This window comes from Prunus dulcis, chromosome 3 (genome assembly GCF_902201215.1).
Source record: "Prunus dulcis chromosome 3, ALMONDv2, whole genome shotgun sequence".
In the NCBI taxonomy this organism is placed as follows: domain Eukaryota; kingdom Viridiplantae; phylum Streptophyta; class Magnoliopsida; order Rosales; family Rosaceae; genus Prunus; species Prunus dulcis.
The window spans coordinates 22,659,359-22,677,770 of NC_047652.1; the positions used below are offsets into that span (position 1 = coordinate 22,659,359).

At 38.2% G+C, this 18,412-nt stretch overlaps 1 protein-coding gene across 1 annotated transcript; it reads right to left on the reverse strand.

Annotated features, from left to right (window-relative positions):
- Nucleotides 1-9,489: 9,489 nt before the first annotated feature.
- Nucleotides 9,490-12,341, reverse strand: LOC117623362 (xyloglucan glycosyltransferase 4). The gene is made up of 4 exons (XM_034354309.1): nt 11,374-12,341; nt 10,899-11,207; nt 10,403-10,807; nt 9,490-10,301 (listed from the first exon to the last, which is right to left on the reverse strand). Exons 1-4 carry the CDS (start codon nt 12,007-12,009, stop codon nt 9,657-9,659), a joined length of 1,995 nt encoding a protein of 664 aa, XP_034210200.1. The 5' UTR covers nt 12,010-12,341; the 3' UTR covers nt 9,490-9,656.
- Between the last annotated feature and the right edge of the window lie 6,071 nt (nt 12,342-18,412).

An 18,412-nucleotide genomic window follows, 5' to 3' on the forward strand; every position in this document is an offset into this window, starting at 1 on the left:
TTTTTTTACATCCTTTGCAGGCTGGACCCATAAGAGAAAAAGGGAAAGAGAATGATTGGAATTCAAAATGGAAGGCCTAGATTTCATGCAATTTGCATTGCACTTCCAATGGCCCAGATTTCTACAGAGATATTTTTATGTTAGTTTGTAGGTAAAATCATATGTTCTCCAAATTTAAATTTTTAAAGATCCATTTATTTCGAAAAATAAAATAAATCTAACATGGGCAAAATTAATTTTAAAAAGTAAAAACATACAAAAAAAACACACACAAAAGAATTATCACAAACAAATCGAATATGCATATTTGGATTTACATCATTTCCCATTGGAGCAAACAACGTATTTACACCCCCTGAAGGTGTAAAAAGAATGTAAAAGTGGATTTACAACCCCCCCCCAACTGTGGATGCTCTTACAACAAAGTTATTCGACACTGCAATGGGGTTCGCCACAACTAAATATAAAATTATCACAAATATATATAGTCTCCTTATTCATGTGAGTCGATCTTGAGGCTTTTGAACCATTATAATTAACAACTACCACAAGACAAAAAACTAGTTGGTTTTTTTGGTAATTCTGAACATGTTAAATGCTCTCATTTATTTAGATAGAGACATGTAACATGTCTGCATATGATAGCCTTAATCTTCCTAATTCGGATTCCACCAGTATGACAAAAGCATCGTTTGTTTTCCCCTTGATTGCTTGTGCCTTCCCACACTTTTGTCCACATCTAACAGCTAACACATGACTGAGAAACCATATGATATTTTATCCAGGGCTGTCATTTGACTGTTTGGTATTGTTCCATTCACAGTAGTGACTGCTAACAAAGCTGAAGGAAGAAGAAGACAGAGAGTTCTAGAATATTCATAGAGAGGAATTTAGAGAAATTATTACTTTTGCTGTTTGTATTTCTTATTTCATGAATACAATACACATGGGATTACAGACTTTATACTACAGCAGAAATCACGTGGGTTATACTAACAATGTAACCATAATGACACGTCAGCTAACAACCTTCCCAGCTGACTAACCTTTAGCCAAACATCCCCCCTCAATCTCAGCTGGGCGACCCAGTCTGAGATTGATACAATGCTTTGAGAATACAGGACCATGTAATCCCTTTGTGAACACATCAGCAACTTGATCATCGGTTGGTATATACTGCACATGAAAATCTTTACGCTGGACACGTTCTCGGATGAAGTGAAAATCAATATCTAAGTGTTTGATTCATGAATGAAACACTGGATTTGAGCTCAAAGCTAAGGCAGAGAGATTGTCACAGTGTAGTAAGGGAGGCTCAGGCAGAACCTCATGCATATCAGCCAACACTTGACGAATCCAAACAACATCAGCTGCTGTATTGGCTAATGCTCGATACTCGGCTTCCGTAGAGCTGCGAGAAACCGAGCCTTGCTTCCTGGACTGCCAAGAAATTGGATTATTTCCAAGAAATACTACAAAGCCTGTAGTTGACCTGCGTGTAGAAGCATCTCCAGCCCAATCTGCGTCGCTAAAAGCGCTAAGTTGCATAGGTCCAGGGGAAAATTTGATGCCATATTGCAGAGTACCTTGTAGGTATCTCAAGATACGCTTAACCTGAAAGAAGTGAGAATCTGTAGGTGCTGTCATGTATTGGCAGACAGAGTTCACAGCAAAGGCAATATCAGGCCTTGTAAAAGTAAGGTACTGCAATGCTCCTACTAAACGACGATACAACGTTGGATCTTTTAACAATTCACCATCTGTGCTAAGTACCTGGGAATATGGTTTACAGGGAGTGGAACAAGCTTTACATTGAGTCATGCCTGCTTTAGCTAACAACTCCTTGGCATACTTATACTGATTCACAAAGATACCACCTGAGCTGGGATAAGAAATTTGTAGACCTAAGAAGTAAGTCAACAACCCCAGATCTTTCAATTCAAACACTGAGGACAAATCATCAATAACCTCTTGAATGAGAGCATCACTTGAACCCGTTAAGATAATATCATCGACATATAAAAGTAAAGCTAGAACATCTGATCCAGTGTGTTTAACAAACAAACTCGGATCTGATTGAGACATTTTGAAACCAAGGGCTGGAAGGTATCCTGTGAACTTAGCATTCCATGCTCGTGGTGCTTGTTTTAAACCATACAGAGATTTCCTTAATTTACAAACAGATTGAGGCTGCTCAGGATCTTCAAACCCTTGAGGTTGTTTCATATACACTTCCTCATCCAAATCTCCATGAAGAAATGCATTTTTAATGTCCAATTGCCTTAACTTCCACCCATGCATGGCTGCCAAGCTAAAAATAATTCGGACAGTAGAGTGGCGCACAACTGGACTAAAAGTTTCTGAGTAGTCAAATCCAGGCTCCTGACTAAAACCTTGAGCCACCAACCTTGCTTTGTACCTGGCTACAGTCCCATCTGAATTCCTCTTTATCTTATAGATCCACTTACTACCTACCACATTCTTATTCACTGGAGGAGGCACCAAGTCCCAAGTTCCTTGCATATGAAGAGCATCGATTTCATCTTGCATGGCCTTAGTCCATTCTGAGGAATAAGAAGCGACTCGATAACTAGTAGGCTCCTCTAAAGCATCCGGCAAACTAGTGCTATAACAATGATAGTCGAAAAAGGGGTTTGGTGTGTGTATCCCAGATTTAGATCTAGTCTGCATAGGATGAGAGTTTGCTGCAGGTAAAGGTGTGGAGGAAGAAGATTCTGAATTTATACTTGGAGAGGCAGGCCTTGAACCTGGTGGTAATAACACCTCGAATTGATGCTCAGACATAACAGGCAAAGAAACCTGGGCAGAGGATGTATCAAGAGGATTTAAAGGAGATGAGATGTCAGGATCTGTGGGAAGAGGAAGACTCGGGGAAGCTAAGACTGAGGGAACTAGAACTGGTGCAGAAGAAGAATTACTAGCTGAGATTGAACAAGTAACAGACTTTGATGTTATAACAGGTTGAAAAGGATACACAGTTTCATCATGAACCACATTTCTAGATATAACCATCTTTCCAGTAAGAACATTGTAACAAAGAATGCCTTTGTATCCCGTCATATATCCAAGAAACACACATAAAGTAGATCGAGGTTGAAGTTTATTGGAATTTGTGGCTCTCAAACAAGGATAAACAGCAGTTCCAAATATTCGAAGATGCTGAATATCTGGCATTGTATGGAAAAGCCGAAAATATGGGGATTGATGAGCTAAAACTTTACTGGGCATTCGATTGATCAGAAACACCGCATGTGCAATTGCATGAAACCAAAACTGTTGAGGAAGACAAGCTGCAGCTAACAAAGTAATCATAGTTTCAACCAAATGTCTATTCTTTCTCTCAGCAAGACCATTTTGCTGAGGAGTATAAGGACACGAAACTTGATGAATAACTCCGTGAGTAAGGAGAAAATCCTTGAATTGATTACTCATATACTCCCCACCCCCATCACTCTGCAAACACTTAATGGAGGTAGAAAACTGATTCTCAACATAAGCATAAAGATGAGTAAACTTTGTAAACACCTCAGATTTAGCAAACAAGGGATACAACCATGTGAAACCAGTGTATTCATCAATGAAAATCACCACATATTGATAACCATCTGTGGATTTACAAGGAGAAGGGCCCCATACATCACTGTGAACCCTCTGAAAAGGAAAAGAAGCCTTAACATGGGTAGATGAGAATGGTAATCGGTGCATTTTACCACTCAAACAGTGAGGACACACATGCATTGGGGAATCTACTAGAATAGGTAAATTGGCAGACTTGAGCATAGTATGAACAATGTCATTAGTAGGATGTCCTAACCTACTGTGCCATATTGAAGACTTTATTTGCTGACCAAGATATGCTACAGCCGGAGACGGAGAAGAGAGCTGGGATGCACTGGGAATTGGATACAATCCATTACTGCTCCTGCCCTTGAGAAGCACTCTCTTGGAGAACTGGTCCTGTATGCAAAAACCATATTGATCAAATAGGATAGAACAATTATTATCGTGGCATAGTTGATGCACAGAGAGTAGTTTAACAGTGAGTTGAGGGACATGAAACACATTCGGCAGTTGTTGACAGGACCCGACCCAATTTCCGCTTTGGAATTCGAGCCAAGCCCTGTGCGTGTCCGACACCTGGCAAATGTCGGGCACAATGACCTCTTTACCCTTTCTGCTAATAAATACCGTTACAGTTTTACTTAGACTCTTGCTGAAAATTCAGCAGAGTCTCCCCTGTATTTTGACTAAACCCAGATTCTCCACCTGTCAAAGAAACTGATAACTCCACAACAACTGTCAGAATAGGGTAACTGAGTATTCGTCAATTCTGGTTATCTAATATAACCAGATATCAGAGCAGTTACTAATTAATTACATGACTTTAAGTAATTCACAATAAATCCTACATCTCGGAAGTAGCGTAGAAGCTGGAAGTAGGCCTGGTGGTGGATTCCTGTGCGCTCGACTGCCTGGGGGGCGCAAAACATTTCAAAGTGTGAGTGGACCAAAAAAATAAAGTTCTGGAAAACTGTATATGAACATAATAACCCCCACTGTAAAAACATAATATTCATAAAAAAAAATTGAATCTGTAAACTGTACTTGAGTTATGATAAGTCCAAAGCATTTAAGTAAACATACATATACAGTTATATATTTACTCAGATGTAAATGCTGCTCGATATTAGGAAACTCAAGTAAAATCACTGAAATCAACATTTGCATAATTGCAAGATGTAAGATATGCTCAATACCAAAGAAATATCGAGAAAAATCACTGTAATCAATATTTGCATAATTGCACTGAAATTCCTCTAAAGTTACCAACTGGGTGTACCCTTTTTCTTCCGTCAATTCCTGGTATCCGTCAATTCCTCTGTTAGTCCGTCAATTCCCCTGGCAGGTCTCGGCGACACATAGTGTATCCGAGCCGCAATCCTGGCAGGTATCAGGGGACCGTAGTCAGCCTGATCCGCAATCCTGGCACTCATGGTCCGGGCGTCCCCAAAACTCATGAGGCAAATGTCAAGTGCACTGACAGAACTGTTAGTAAACTGGATGTCTGTAGACATCATCATATCCGAAGGCAACATAAACCGAGGCAACTGGGATGTCCGTAGACATCGTTTTATCTGATGGCAACCTGTTTCTGTAACTGGGTACCCACATTGGTTTAAAAACATATAAACTGCTGAGAAAATGTCATACAAAAATATAATAATATTTATGAAAAATCTGAGAAATAACTGAATCCGTAATCAGTCTATAACTGTGCTGCCCTTTTTATCTGATAGAAAACTCAAACTCTGCTTTCTATAATTCATGGTGGTCTAAAATAAGTATCTTGGATAAAATCTGATATCTCAGTATTCTGATAAATCTGCACTAGCTATGTTTGAAAATACTTATCTGATAATTCTCTGAAATCTGATAATTTAATTGTAGTCGTAATGCTACTGCTATTTTGTTATATAAAGCTCAAGGTCTGCTGCTAATATAACCTCAATAATGTATATAACTCAAAGTATTTAGCAGTATAAAACATGCTCAAGATTTGCAGGAATACTTATTCAAGATCAAAGAATGCAATTTATTTGCATAAAATCATTTAGAAAAGAAAGGTCCACTCACCCCTGGTCCGAGCTAGCTGGACCTCTTGAAAGTCCTTCCTGGGGTTCAGTTTGGCCTCTGATGCCTGCAAGCACGGTATATAGCCTGAAGATCGTGTGACGGAGTCCAAGAACCATCAACTATGATTACACGATTAGCAGCATGGAGATTTATCCCAAAACAAAACTTCTCTTCCTTATCTTTTCATTGTAAACCTTGTCATTAGCAAATCCATGCACATCAAGAAATCTCTTGTATAATTTCCTCTGTAAGGGAGGGAGCTTAACAACTATTACCAAAAACACCACCCTTAGCTCTCCACTTTATAATTTCAGCCTATTCACATTTTCCAAATTAAATCCCATGTCCTTGATCTTACCCACAGCTACACCAAACTTTTCGTGCTTAAGCAACAGAACATTAATATAATGAGCCAGCAATTTGTACAACAGCACATAAGACCACACGGGACCAAAAGCAAAACTAAACTCCTGCTCAGGGCATATCACACATGATGTTTTATACAAGACAAGCAATAATTGTGATGACAAGTACCAACTGAAAACATTCGAGCAATAGGATTGTCTTCAAAGCAAATCAAACAAGAAGAGCAGGGGAGGTGCTCTGAGAAGCTATAGTTTCAAATTGCAAGTTTCGAAGCAAACTTAATACCACCACTAAACACAAGCTGCAATATGCAAAGGTTCTTTCCACTCGCTTTAGCTCTCAACCAAAACGGAAAACAGCAAAATCAAACAACAGCAACACCCAGAAGAAATTTAACAGCTTTCCAATTCTATTTTACTTCTTGCTGGCAACTTAATATTGGTTCGAAATCCTGGGTGAAGCTAATAACCAACTCAAACAACACTTGAAAACTAACAAAAGCTTGTTTCAGTTGTACCACTGCCGAGAAAGCTACACTTGTTGGATTGCCACTATTTTTGGATATGTTATAGTTCTCAAACTGAGGAACAACCTTGGAGAAGGACGTTTTGTCAATCGAGCACTGGAGATTAAATAAAACTGTTGAAAACCGAGCTGCAGAAACTCACCAGCCATGGATGACCACAGAAATGTCATAGCCGGTTTGAGGTAGCTAGACTGATCTGATGATGCTCAGTTTTGGATATGTTATAGTATTCGAGCAGACGAACAACTTTGATGAAGGAAGTTTTCTGATTTGAGCTTTCGAAATCGGACTTCTAGAGTAATGAATAGCATCCACGAGATTGGGTTTTCTAAAGAAAAAGATGATGATGATGAACGGGTATGGTGATTGGAAAATGACGAAGAAAAGGAGCAGAAGCAGATAAAAAGAAAGTGCCTGGATACCACGTGCCTTCCCTTTTTATTTTATTTTATTTTATTATTTTTATAAATCTAACTTCAAAATATTTACGGTTATGCCACTGAGACTCTTTTGACCATAACTCCTTCGTTACAACTCCGATTCGGGTCTACTCCGTGTCCACGAACTCGTTTCGTCGTTCTCTAAGCAACGGCGTAGGTGGAATTGCCAAATTCCTTCTCGGTCAAAAAGTCAACTTTTCCCCCACTTAAAAGAGGTGAGGACAAAATCGTCTTTCTCCTAGACGAAATTAATACTAATTTTTGGATATTTGTTTTGGGTTATTACAGTTGTAATGTAGAAGAAGCACTAGAAACATGCGCATGACCAATATGCTCAATAGGCAAACCTGCCCCATTTCCAACGGTAACGCGATCTGTAGTAGTACATGGAGAGGCAGAGTCCAAATGAGTAACACTTGGCACCATGTGATGACTCGCCCCACTGTCAGCAATCCAGACAGACTCATTAGAGAAAGGTGCTTGAGCTGTCATGGCTGTGAGTGTAGCAGGAGGAGGAGAGCCTTGGTAGACATAGTTTGAGCGATGATAACAGTCAAGGGCACCATGACCACGTTTGCCACAGATTTGGCACTCAATAACGGAGGAAGATGCTGAATGTTGTGAGGAAGAGTTCCTGTGGTAACAGTTCACCGCTGTATGTCCATGTTTTTGACAGATTTGGCATTCAGGGACAACGCCAGTTTTGAAGTATCCGGGAGAAGATGAGCGTGAGGCTTGAAAACCACCACCACGAGGGAAAGAGCGAATGCCAGTAAAATTTCCTCGGCCAGTATGAGAAATAGGACCAGAGGAACGAGTTTGCACAGAGTGACCACCATGAGAGGAAAAAGATGCAGATGGAGGTGTAGGAAGAATACCAGCACCAGGATTAGGAATAACAGGTGATGTCCGACTAACCATTGCTACCATTGGTGAATGAATAGAAGAAACTCGAGCCTCAGCAGCTTGTTCTGCAGCAAGAAGTTGAGTACGAAAATCCTTGAAAGATATTGATGTTTCACGAGCCACAAGGACAGTCTTTATCATGTCATACTCAGAAGGAAGGCCATTGAGCACTGAAATCATGAGATCATCATCCGATACCGGAACGCTAGCGATCGCCAACTGATCCTTAATGTGCTTGAGACGAAGGAGGAATTTATCAATGGAGTCTCCACCTTTCTGAGCTGTTTGGAGCTCAGTCCTAAGTTGATTGATTCGAGCTCTAGAGACAGTGGCGTACCGATCTGTAAGACTTAACCAGGCATCATGAGAGGTCTTGCTCCCAATTACATATTCGATGGCATCATCGGATAGCGTCGCGATCAAGAAACTGAGTAGGACTTTGTCAATCTTTAGCCATTCCTTATACGCTGTGGTGACTTCGGAAGTAACACCGTCTTCGTCCAGAATTGCAAACTTCGGCGGAGGAATTACAGATCCATCGAAATAACCAAAAAGATCATGACCTTCAAGGACAGATTCCAGTTGATATCGCCACTTCAAGAAGTTGTCCTCTTTGAGACGGAGAGTCACCATGCCAAGAAGACCGTCAATTTTTAGAGAAGAAGAAGTCATTGTTGCAGAGAAAACGAAGGAAGTAGAGATTAGGTTTCAGATTGAGAATTTGTAGAAATTAGGTTTCAGATTGGGATAAAAACCGTCAATTTCAGAGAATTAGGTTTCAGATTGTTGTAGAGAAAAACACAGGAAGCAGAGATGAGGTTTCAGATTAGGATATGAGAATCGAAATAGAGGAAGAGCAAACGCAGAGAACTGAGAAGACACAGAGGGATTTGGATCGAACCTAGGCTCTTGATACCATGCTAACAAAGCTGAAGGAAGAAGAAGACAGAGAGTTCTAGAATATTCATAGAGAGGAATTTAGAGAAATTATTACTTTTGCTGTTTGTATTTCTTATTTCATGAATACAATACACATGGGATTACAGACTTTATACTACAGCAGAAATCACGTGGGTTATACTAACAATGTAACCATAATGACACGTCAGCTAACAACCTTCCCAGCTGACTAACCTTTAGCCAAACAGTGACATGGAGGAACGTAAAAGTACAAGATTTTTTTTTACTGGGATGGGATCCTCAATATTGTACGCCGATGACATATAATCATTGCAGAATGAACATCTTCACTGGTAGCTTATAATTTAAGCAACAAAAGTTTGATGAAATGCGATCCCAGTGATCCCAGTGGGCCGTGCCGGGGTTTATGTAACAAACCAAGTCTCTTTCAAGTTTTGTGTGATCTATATAGTACAAGTTTGGTTTGTTCTGTTTCTTGGTTGTGTTGATGTGGGTTTTGTATGTCTTTTTAGTTTTTACGTTTGGTGAAAGGCTAATAATGGCACTGAGTTCATATATGATGTGCTGCTTGAGATAGATTGAGAAGGAACCATCATATTAGAAAAATAACAATGAAAAAATAGCTGAGTTGTTTATACTGATTGTCATTACTTCATACACTGAAGACATATACCATTGTACAATTAACTCAATTCTTACCTTCTTTCTAAGAAATGGGAAATGTTTCTACATGTAAATGAATTCAACTTTGAACACCAAGAGCTGCAAATCTGTCCTTAAGGTTCAACATAGCTGTCAAAAATAACTATGGGGAAATTGCACTTTTGTTTTGTTTTAGGGTTTTAGCCCATCTGCTCACCTATTAAGTCCAACCCCACAGCAAGAAATGACAGCCCTTGGAAAAGCAAGAAATAGAAGTGAACTCCATGTGCTGATAAGAAGCTTCTGGCTGATGCAGTGAGTAGCAGAAAAGCAAGCGCAAGCTCTTTCCTGTAGATCCCATTTTGCTTCTTCTTCTTGGGGATGGGGGCTACTTCTTGTTCCTTGAGTTTATTTAACAATTCCAAACCAGACTCAGAGTTCCTCCTTAGGATCTTCTCTTCATTTGAAGACAGTGATTCCCTCTCAGCAAGGGCTAACAAATCTGATTCAGATGATCTTCCAGTCTTCTTTGTCACCACCCACTCATAAGAACTTCCCAGCTGAAATAGCCCAGAAACCATGGCATTGAACTTTGTGACAGACATTGTGTTCTCGAACAGTAGGTATGGAACCAAGAAAGGGAAAGATTTTGGGGATGGAAGAATGTTTAGAAAGGACATGAAAATGGGGATATAACAAATTACCCAAAGAGGCAGTTCAGCCTCAGGCAAGAACATGGTCAATGGAAGTATGATACAGAACAATGTGAATGAGTAAAAGGGAAGAATCAACTTCCTCAAAAGAAAGAAAAGAAATATCAAGTTGCTCTTCTTCCACATTGATATCTGCACAAATTTAATTTCAAAAAGTTAAAATAACAACATGCAAACTTATAATTTAACAATTTTAGAAGTAATCAAAAAAAGTTCATTAATGAAGGGAAAACCTTGGAAGTTAAGATAGCAGGAAGACACAATCTGAAGAGCTGCATAGGACCCGAATGCCAGCGGTGCTGTTGCTTCTTGTAAGTTTCATAAGACTCTGGTAATTCACAAAGGACTCTGACATCATTAAGGAAGATAAATTTCCATCCATTCAAGTGTGCTCGAACGGCAATGTCCATATCCTCAACTGTTGTTCTCTCTAGCCAGCCTCCTGATTCTTCCAAAGCCTTAATTCTCCAAACTCCTGCAGTTCCATTAAATCCGAAGAAATTGAGGAAGACACCATTGACTTGCTGTTCCACTTCAAAATGGAAGCACAAGTTGATGTTTTGGAGCCTTGTAAGTAAGTTCTCATCCTTGTTCACAAAGGACCATCGGGCCTGGACAAGCCCCAATTCAGGATTTCCCTGTGACGAACCGCAGGATCGTTAGTCTCAAGTCATTACAACGATTAATTAAGAAAGCTTGCATCTTTGATTGAGTATATATAATAATCACCTTGAAATGAGGAATGGTCAGCTTAAGGAAATCAGGGTTGGGCTGGAAATCAGCATCAAATATTGCCACAAACTCATAGTCTTTGACATACTCACAACCCATGGCTGATTTAAGGTTGCCTGCTTTGTAACCAGTTCTGATCAACCGATGTCTGTAGATTATGTTGACACCTTTCTGGTTCCATGTTGAGACTTCGTCTTTGATTAAAAGCTGCAAATTCCTATCATCCGAGTCATCTAAAACTTGAATTAAAAGTCTGTCTCTTGGCCAATCCATCTGACAAGCAGATTCAATTGCTTGCTCGTACACCTACATGATAAGAAGGTAATATTACAACAGAACCCCATGAAGCTAAGAAAATTTAAAGCAATCCCCAGAATGGTAAATGTAGGGATAAGCGAAAGTCAATTGGCAACAGATAGAGAAAGGGAGTGAAAAGAAGAAGTAAATTTAGTGAGCTAGTTTGCTCTGTTACCTCTCTCTCATTGCACATGGGGATCTGTAGAAGGACCATTGGGAAAGTAGAAGAATCTTCAATGTCATATGCATCTGCTGCTACTGTGGGCTTTATCTTCTTGTATTTGATCCAGAAACATCCAATACACAGAACCAGTCGATCAAGAGATTGAATCAGAAAAAGTACAATGCAGAATTTAGAGAGAATTATAGCCACAGGAGCAATATAGTCAACCCTGAACGCCGACCAGGTCATATAGGACCACTGCAACAAACCCTGAACCTCCCAAGGCTGAATCAGATTCAAATTCCAATTTTTGAAATGGGCAATGACTTCAATGACCAGAGCTACAATTGACAAACCAAGAAAAGCTTTGATGAATCTATACAACCTTCCTCTGCTTTTGGGCTCTTCATCACTCTTGTCAGATAAGGCAATGCGTTTTTTAAGTGAAACAAACATGGCCCTGAATGCCATTGGCAGCCATGAAAGGCAAGCAAATATTCTATTAACTTTGAGAAGAAGAACCCATGTGAATTGCTTGGTGCTCACTGCCTTTTGTTTCTCAAGAAACACAGATGAATCCAAGCCATTAACCTTTAGTGCAGAGCTATCAGGCTTCTCGATTGTAACTACGACTGAGTTTGGAGCCATTTCTTGGAAATTCAATTCCACAGGAAACAGAGGAAGTAAATGCTAAAGCGTGATCAGGGTATTAGATACGAGACTTGTACAGCATACTAGAAGAGAAAACAACACAGAGAACCCATGAAAGTAGTAAACTTTGACGCGCTTTCCACTGAAATCTTTGAAGGTTTGGAATGTAAAGACAAGCAGGGTTTTATTGAGAGAGAGAGAGAGAGAGAGAGTGAGGGTATGAACTCACTCTTCTGTGCTGCTGTGAACAACTAATGAAGCAGGAGAAGAAATATAAATTCCTTTTTTTGGGTACTGCTCTGTGGTAAGAATTGGAAGGTCCAGGGCCAGCTTCATAATAACATATTTCTTAATTAGCTAATGATCTTTTTTTTTTTTTTTTTGGGACCAATAATTAGCTAATGATCAGGTTCAGTAAATGAAGCCTAGTCAAAGTAAATGGGCATCCAAATCTTGATCCATTCAAATAATTATGAGGAACAGTCAGGTCTTGACATGCATCATCAATCTTGGGTTGTCTGGTTACTGATTAAGAATTTTAAAGTGACAACCAGGTTACAGCCAGATGGCAGATGTATTTGTCTTCTAACCTTGAGCACCACTTGCGGAGAAGTTTCGGTTTCTCTTTTTGGGTTTTAACTAAGACTGGTTTATTACTCATTAGCCCTCTCCTCTGTGAAGTTGTGCGGAATAGTCAGATCTAGCTTGTCTAATTAAACTTGGACTTTTGGTTGTAACATGTGCACCGCTGCCTGCTTGGTTGTTTAACTAATTAGTCAATTAGTTGTAATGTAAACATCAGAAAAATAAACAACCCGAAACACCAACAAAGTCCAGATGTTCATACTACGGGAAACATATTTTCCCATCCTCGAAAATCTAATTTCATTTTTATGATTAAATTTTAGGAAATTTTAGTCATTTTATCGGATTGTGTATGATTTTCTCCAGATTAAATCAACGTGTTGTTGCATTTGATCACTAGAGAAGATTTACCTTTATTCGATATCATAATTGCTTTGTTTTGTTTGTACCATTGTAGTTTTTGTAAGGATGTCAAACCATCAATAATATCCAAATTCCAGTTTCCGAAGTTGTTGTCAATGCACGTACTGAGAAGGTCGACGTATAAATCAACGAGAAAATTGCAGAAGTAAAAAAATGATATAAGTCAAAGCATGCGCACGTTAATGCGTTATGCTTGGACCGCATAGGAGGCTGCGGCCATCTGATTTATAATATTCCAGGATATTCCCCAAATAACAAATGCTAGTTTTGGGTTTCAGAGACTTCTATCCTGCAGTATTTTCCTCAAAGTGATGATAGAATACGTCATTATTTTACCTGCTTTTCATTTCATGCATGCGAAATTTGCGGATAGAGTCTGATGGATCTTATATAACCATGTAATTTGTAAATCATGTTGATCGTTAACTTTTATAATGTAGACGAGTGAGATAGATTAAGCTAATTGAGAAAGGCACTTAGTCCACCTCTTGTATTTAAGTTTGTGCTAATAAACAAACGGGTGAATACATTAAATTAATACAGGTGATTTCTTGTTGGGTTGAATTGGAAGAAATTAATTTTAAGAAAGGGTGGGGAACTACATATAATATATATATTAAGGAAACATGCTGCACAGCATCATCTATTAGCTGCTAATTAACTAATAAAAAAATATGTTCGATTCAAATCAAAGGGAAAAGGGGAATATAATTGATGCTTTTATGTATGCGACCAAATGGATCCTTAAAATTTTAGCTTTATAAAAAACACAATCGAGGTATAATTTAGTTAAATATATTGCAGAGGGAAGTCTCATTTGTAAAGTTTCTGGTGGGAACTTAGTGGCCATGTGAGCCAAAACATCTGCAGGCCTGACCTCTCTTCTGGGTACAAGGTTTTTTTATCTTTTCTTTTCTTGGGTCAACCTTTTTACGGCCTGTGGAAGCAGTTGCTCACCAGTTTAAAACAACCCCCAGTCCTCAAGTTAAAGGCGTCAGTTAAAACAGTTATTTTCCCACGTGTGGTAAGCTACCCATAAATGCTTAAGTTAATGTTTATCTCTTCTCCAAATCTTTTTTACTAGCCAGTGCAAAAAATAAAAATAAAAATTTTGTACGTCTCGTATAGAATATGCAGATAGACTAGTCTAATATATTGATAAATTAATTATAAACAAAAAACAAAATGGGGATGGGGCTTTCAATTTATGCGGGTTGGATAAGAATGTGCATTTGTAGTAACTAAGAAAATACAAACTCAAACCGAAAACCTCACCCACATAGAAAATAATACGAATCTCAAAATGATTTTGTCTCGGGCATTTGATAGAGTCACGTGTGTGAAATTGAATGGTGCCCTACTAGAAAGAAAGTCCCATGTGATGAGCTACACCCTGGACATTGCTGTACACGTCAGTCAATATACTATATGATAATATTATTAAATATCCTCACCGTAGCTGAAATTGAACGAGCATTTATATTATTAATTTTCTATATAAAATAAGGTATGGAACTTTTCATGTGCCCACATTATTATTTTCTTTTTCTTTTTCTTTTTCCCTACGTTGCATGGCATTAACCATTGACCTAATTAACAAGCAAATGTATCACACAGGTATGAGCCGACACAGTAAATATATATTTATACTACTGATTTATATGTGTTATGTTTTTTTTTTTCTTTCCAAAGTTAGGAAAGGGAGTAGGTTCTATCACACACCTCTCAGGGTCTTATTGGATTTCAAACATGAAATCACTTTATTGGACTAAATTCCGTTAGCTTTATACGTGTTAAATTAAGAAGTTAGTTAATTAACAAAAGGGTATTAGTTAATACGAGTGTGCCTGACCAAAAGACAACCCTCACCTCATCTCCATGGAACTGGTGAAGCAATATGCAACTTGAAGGTTGGCGAAGACAGAGACAAACAATCACAAGGAAGGGTCACGATTAAAAGGTTGCATTTGGTAGACAGAGAAATGGAATGGTCGCCATGGACTGACCCAAGAACAATGTGAGAGTGTCTGTTTGGTAAAACGTCCAATTTCAAAAATCAATCACCAGATATTACACATATGGATTTGATTCCATCGCCCCATGTAGAGATCAGCACGAATCCAGGATCACCATATATTGTGATCAGATTTTGAAGTCGATCTTGCGAAACCTAGCAAATTAGTAATCTCATGTGAATCAATATTTAAGCTAGCCTTCAATAATAGAGTCAGAAATCCCAATAAGATTCTTGGAGTTTCCTCAATTCGTAGTGTGTGCGGATTTTTCAGTCCTTTGCATTATTAGTCTTTAGATCCAATCCGAGTTTCAACCATGGGCTGCACAATAGCTCTTTTTCCTTCCATTGGACTTTGCGCGTACATCAGTTGCATCTTCTCGGCTGTAGAATCGAACTTAGAACCTCGAGTGCAAGTGTAAATAATCTTAACTACTTGAGTTATAAGCCCTTTACAAATCTCGTTCTTTAAACTAATTGAACGATGTCAAATTATGTAAACAACACATATGATTGATGTATTCATTAATAAATATGACCAAAATTCGAACCCAAGATGTCCCAAGTGCCTTTTTCGGGTTTTGTTTCTATGGTCTTTGAACGGACCCAACGGACTTTTTAAATTTGGACCACCTTTAAACGTAAACAAAAACAAAATTAAAAAGTACCGGGCTGAGCCGATTCGGTCAATTTAAGTTGGGCTCAGTTGTGGTTCGTAGTGTGCTGTTCTTGCCCAGACCAAATAGGAAAATATGAATAAAAAAGAAAAAAGCAAAAAAAAGTGAGGTGGTGGTTGTTGATGCATGCATGAATGATATGATTATGATATAATTGTGAAAGGCATGCAAAATGGTTACCACATCAGATGAAGCAGTGCCGTGTCTAACTACTAATAACAATAAATTGATAGACGCCTCCATCTGTCATTTTCAAATCAAACAACCCCCCCAACCCCAATTTCCATCCCCAGTTCATAATTTTCAATTTCAAACACGCACTTCCCTCCCTTCCCCCTTTTTCTTTCATCAACAAACAACGGAAGAAGAAGGGGCAGCAAAGAAAACTGAAACGTCTTGTGATGTAATATGATTAAGATTTTAGGAGAAAGACTTTCTACAATGGTCCCGCTCCATAAGGTTTTTTCACGTGTCATTATATTATTTGTTAATGATATTAAAATAATGTTATTTCCGTTATAAGTAAATTTTTATAAAATTCAGGACCACAATGAATTATATATGGCCCTTCTAATTAATAAATCCTGCATCATCATTACGCAATATGATTTTGTTTGGTTGCACGAATATGCAAACCTATGACCTTGCCCTTTCTAATGCTTTGACTCTTAATCCTTAAGGAAACTAAAATTATTTCCTTTTTAAATTCTCATCCTCTTTTTTTGTTCTAAATAATTGATTGCCAGGAAGGGAATTCTCATCCTCTTGATTGATTATTCTTCTTCACCCTCTCAGCCAGGTCACAATCAGCAGAAGCAACTATTGGACCGCCACATATAAATTTGTGTTATGACTATTACCAACCAGACCAGCAGAATGCATTTACATATCTGCATGGTGGGTTTTTTTTCAAGCATTCAAGTTTTTCAATGACTTTTGTGGCTGCCAACTGTGAACCAAATCTTATTGGACAGCAATTTCCTGAAAGAAACAAATATTTCAAAGCCGGCCTCTGAAATCCAGAACATTCCGGCTTTATATATTTATTGGTTAGGTGTCTGTGTCTATGCATCAGATTAAGAAAGTTGGGCATAAAGTAAATGCCGTAAACAGGTTTTGTAGGCCAACCATATACTATTATCTATATTGTCAGCTGCAACAGGTTCCGACAATTACGTTTTGTAATCAACTACGGTTATTTCTCATGGTAAAACATCAACGATTGATCTTAGTAAAATTTTATATTATAATTTCTACGGATCATAATAAGAAGGTACGAATTTGACACAAATGTCAAATTGAAGAGGCATTATTAAGTTGCATGCATGTAACTTGTACGATGAGATTTCCAATATTATGTCACAAATGAAATGATAAATGTAGACATTTACGTCTACATACGTGCATTTTCTTGATTTTGAAATTATTATGATTTTATTAGACGGGTCGCATTCGTAACAAATAGGTCACATTATGTGGCCATTAATCCACGAAATGCTAATGCCTGTCCAAGTCCAACTTCACGTCTCCTATTCTAACTTACAATCAACTACCAACCATTCTAAATTGTATATTTTTCTTGTGCGTGTAGGTTTGTTGAGCTTTTCAAATAAAAACAATTATTTCCCGGTCAGTATCAAATGTAATGTCTGGTTTGTTTTTTCGCAAAACGTTGCTTTCAAAGATCCCTTTGGAAAAAGCATTTTAAAACCCTAGAGAACGCACCCAAACAAACCAGTCGTTTTCGTTGCCCATCAGCATCAAAGACTCCCAAAAGGGATTTTGGAATGGGGTTTTCTGATGACTGCTTAATATATGCAACAAGCAAACTCTAATCTACATCACTGGGATGGATGGGGGAAAACGACAAGCCATGTGGAGGGGGAATGACTCTGCTGTGCCATTATTCTTGCTAAAGTTGGTTGAGGCTGACCAATCAGGATAAAGAATCCCCAAAGTATGAAAACCTTTTTGCAGCTGTGATCGATGGACCAGATGTAGGGAGATGGACGGCCCTGATTGCTTGATGATTGTGATTGTTATGTCAATCACCATCTGCTGGGCTGTACACGAACATGTTACAGATGTTATGTCTTCCACTTAACAACATGTGTGCATGCTTTGATGATCAAAGTTTGATCCCCTCCTCATTGGTGACAAAGATAACTCTTGGGGCTGTTAGACTTTCTTTGATAGTTCATCGAATTAAGCTTGATAAAATAAAATATTAAAAGTGATTTTGGTTAAAATCCCACTTTTTATGGAACTAACTACTAAAAATATGATACCTTAACAAAATACACCATAATTAGTGTCCTATTAACACTCAAATCATATTTTTCTCCAAAACACTAATAACGATCATACGAACAAAATCCAATACAATGCCACTAAGGATTCGACACAACAAACCCAACTTATTCATCAATTCTTAAAATACTCATTAGCGGTTTAAACAACAAAATCCAATACAATGCCACTAAGGATGATTTGACTACAATGTTACCACTCAAAACTTAACATGTTGGACATAATTTCCTTTAGTTTTCTCAATTAAAGCTTAATTACAAACAATTTATTGGATATTTGAATATCAAATTTGTTAAAACTTATTTGTTAGTTGTTATGTGCAATATCAATAAAAGATACTAGCTTTAAATGACATTAATTTATGTTGATATATTTGATTATGTAGCCCATA

Bases quoted from the DNA above. Each gene is read 5' to 3' on its own strand.
- LOC117623362 (XM_034354309.1), bottom strand. From the start codon at position 12,009: ATGGCTCCAAACTCAGTCGTAGTTACAATCGAGAAGCCTGATAGCTCT. The intron at 11,208-11,373 runs GTAACAGAGCAA...CTTATCATGTAG, and splicing joins CCATGTGCAATGAGAGAGAG to GTGTACGAGCAAGCAATTGA. The intron at 10,302-10,402 runs GTTTTCCCTTCA...AAATTTGTGCAG, and splicing joins CTGCTATCTTAACTTCCAAG to ATATCAATGTGGAAGAAGAG.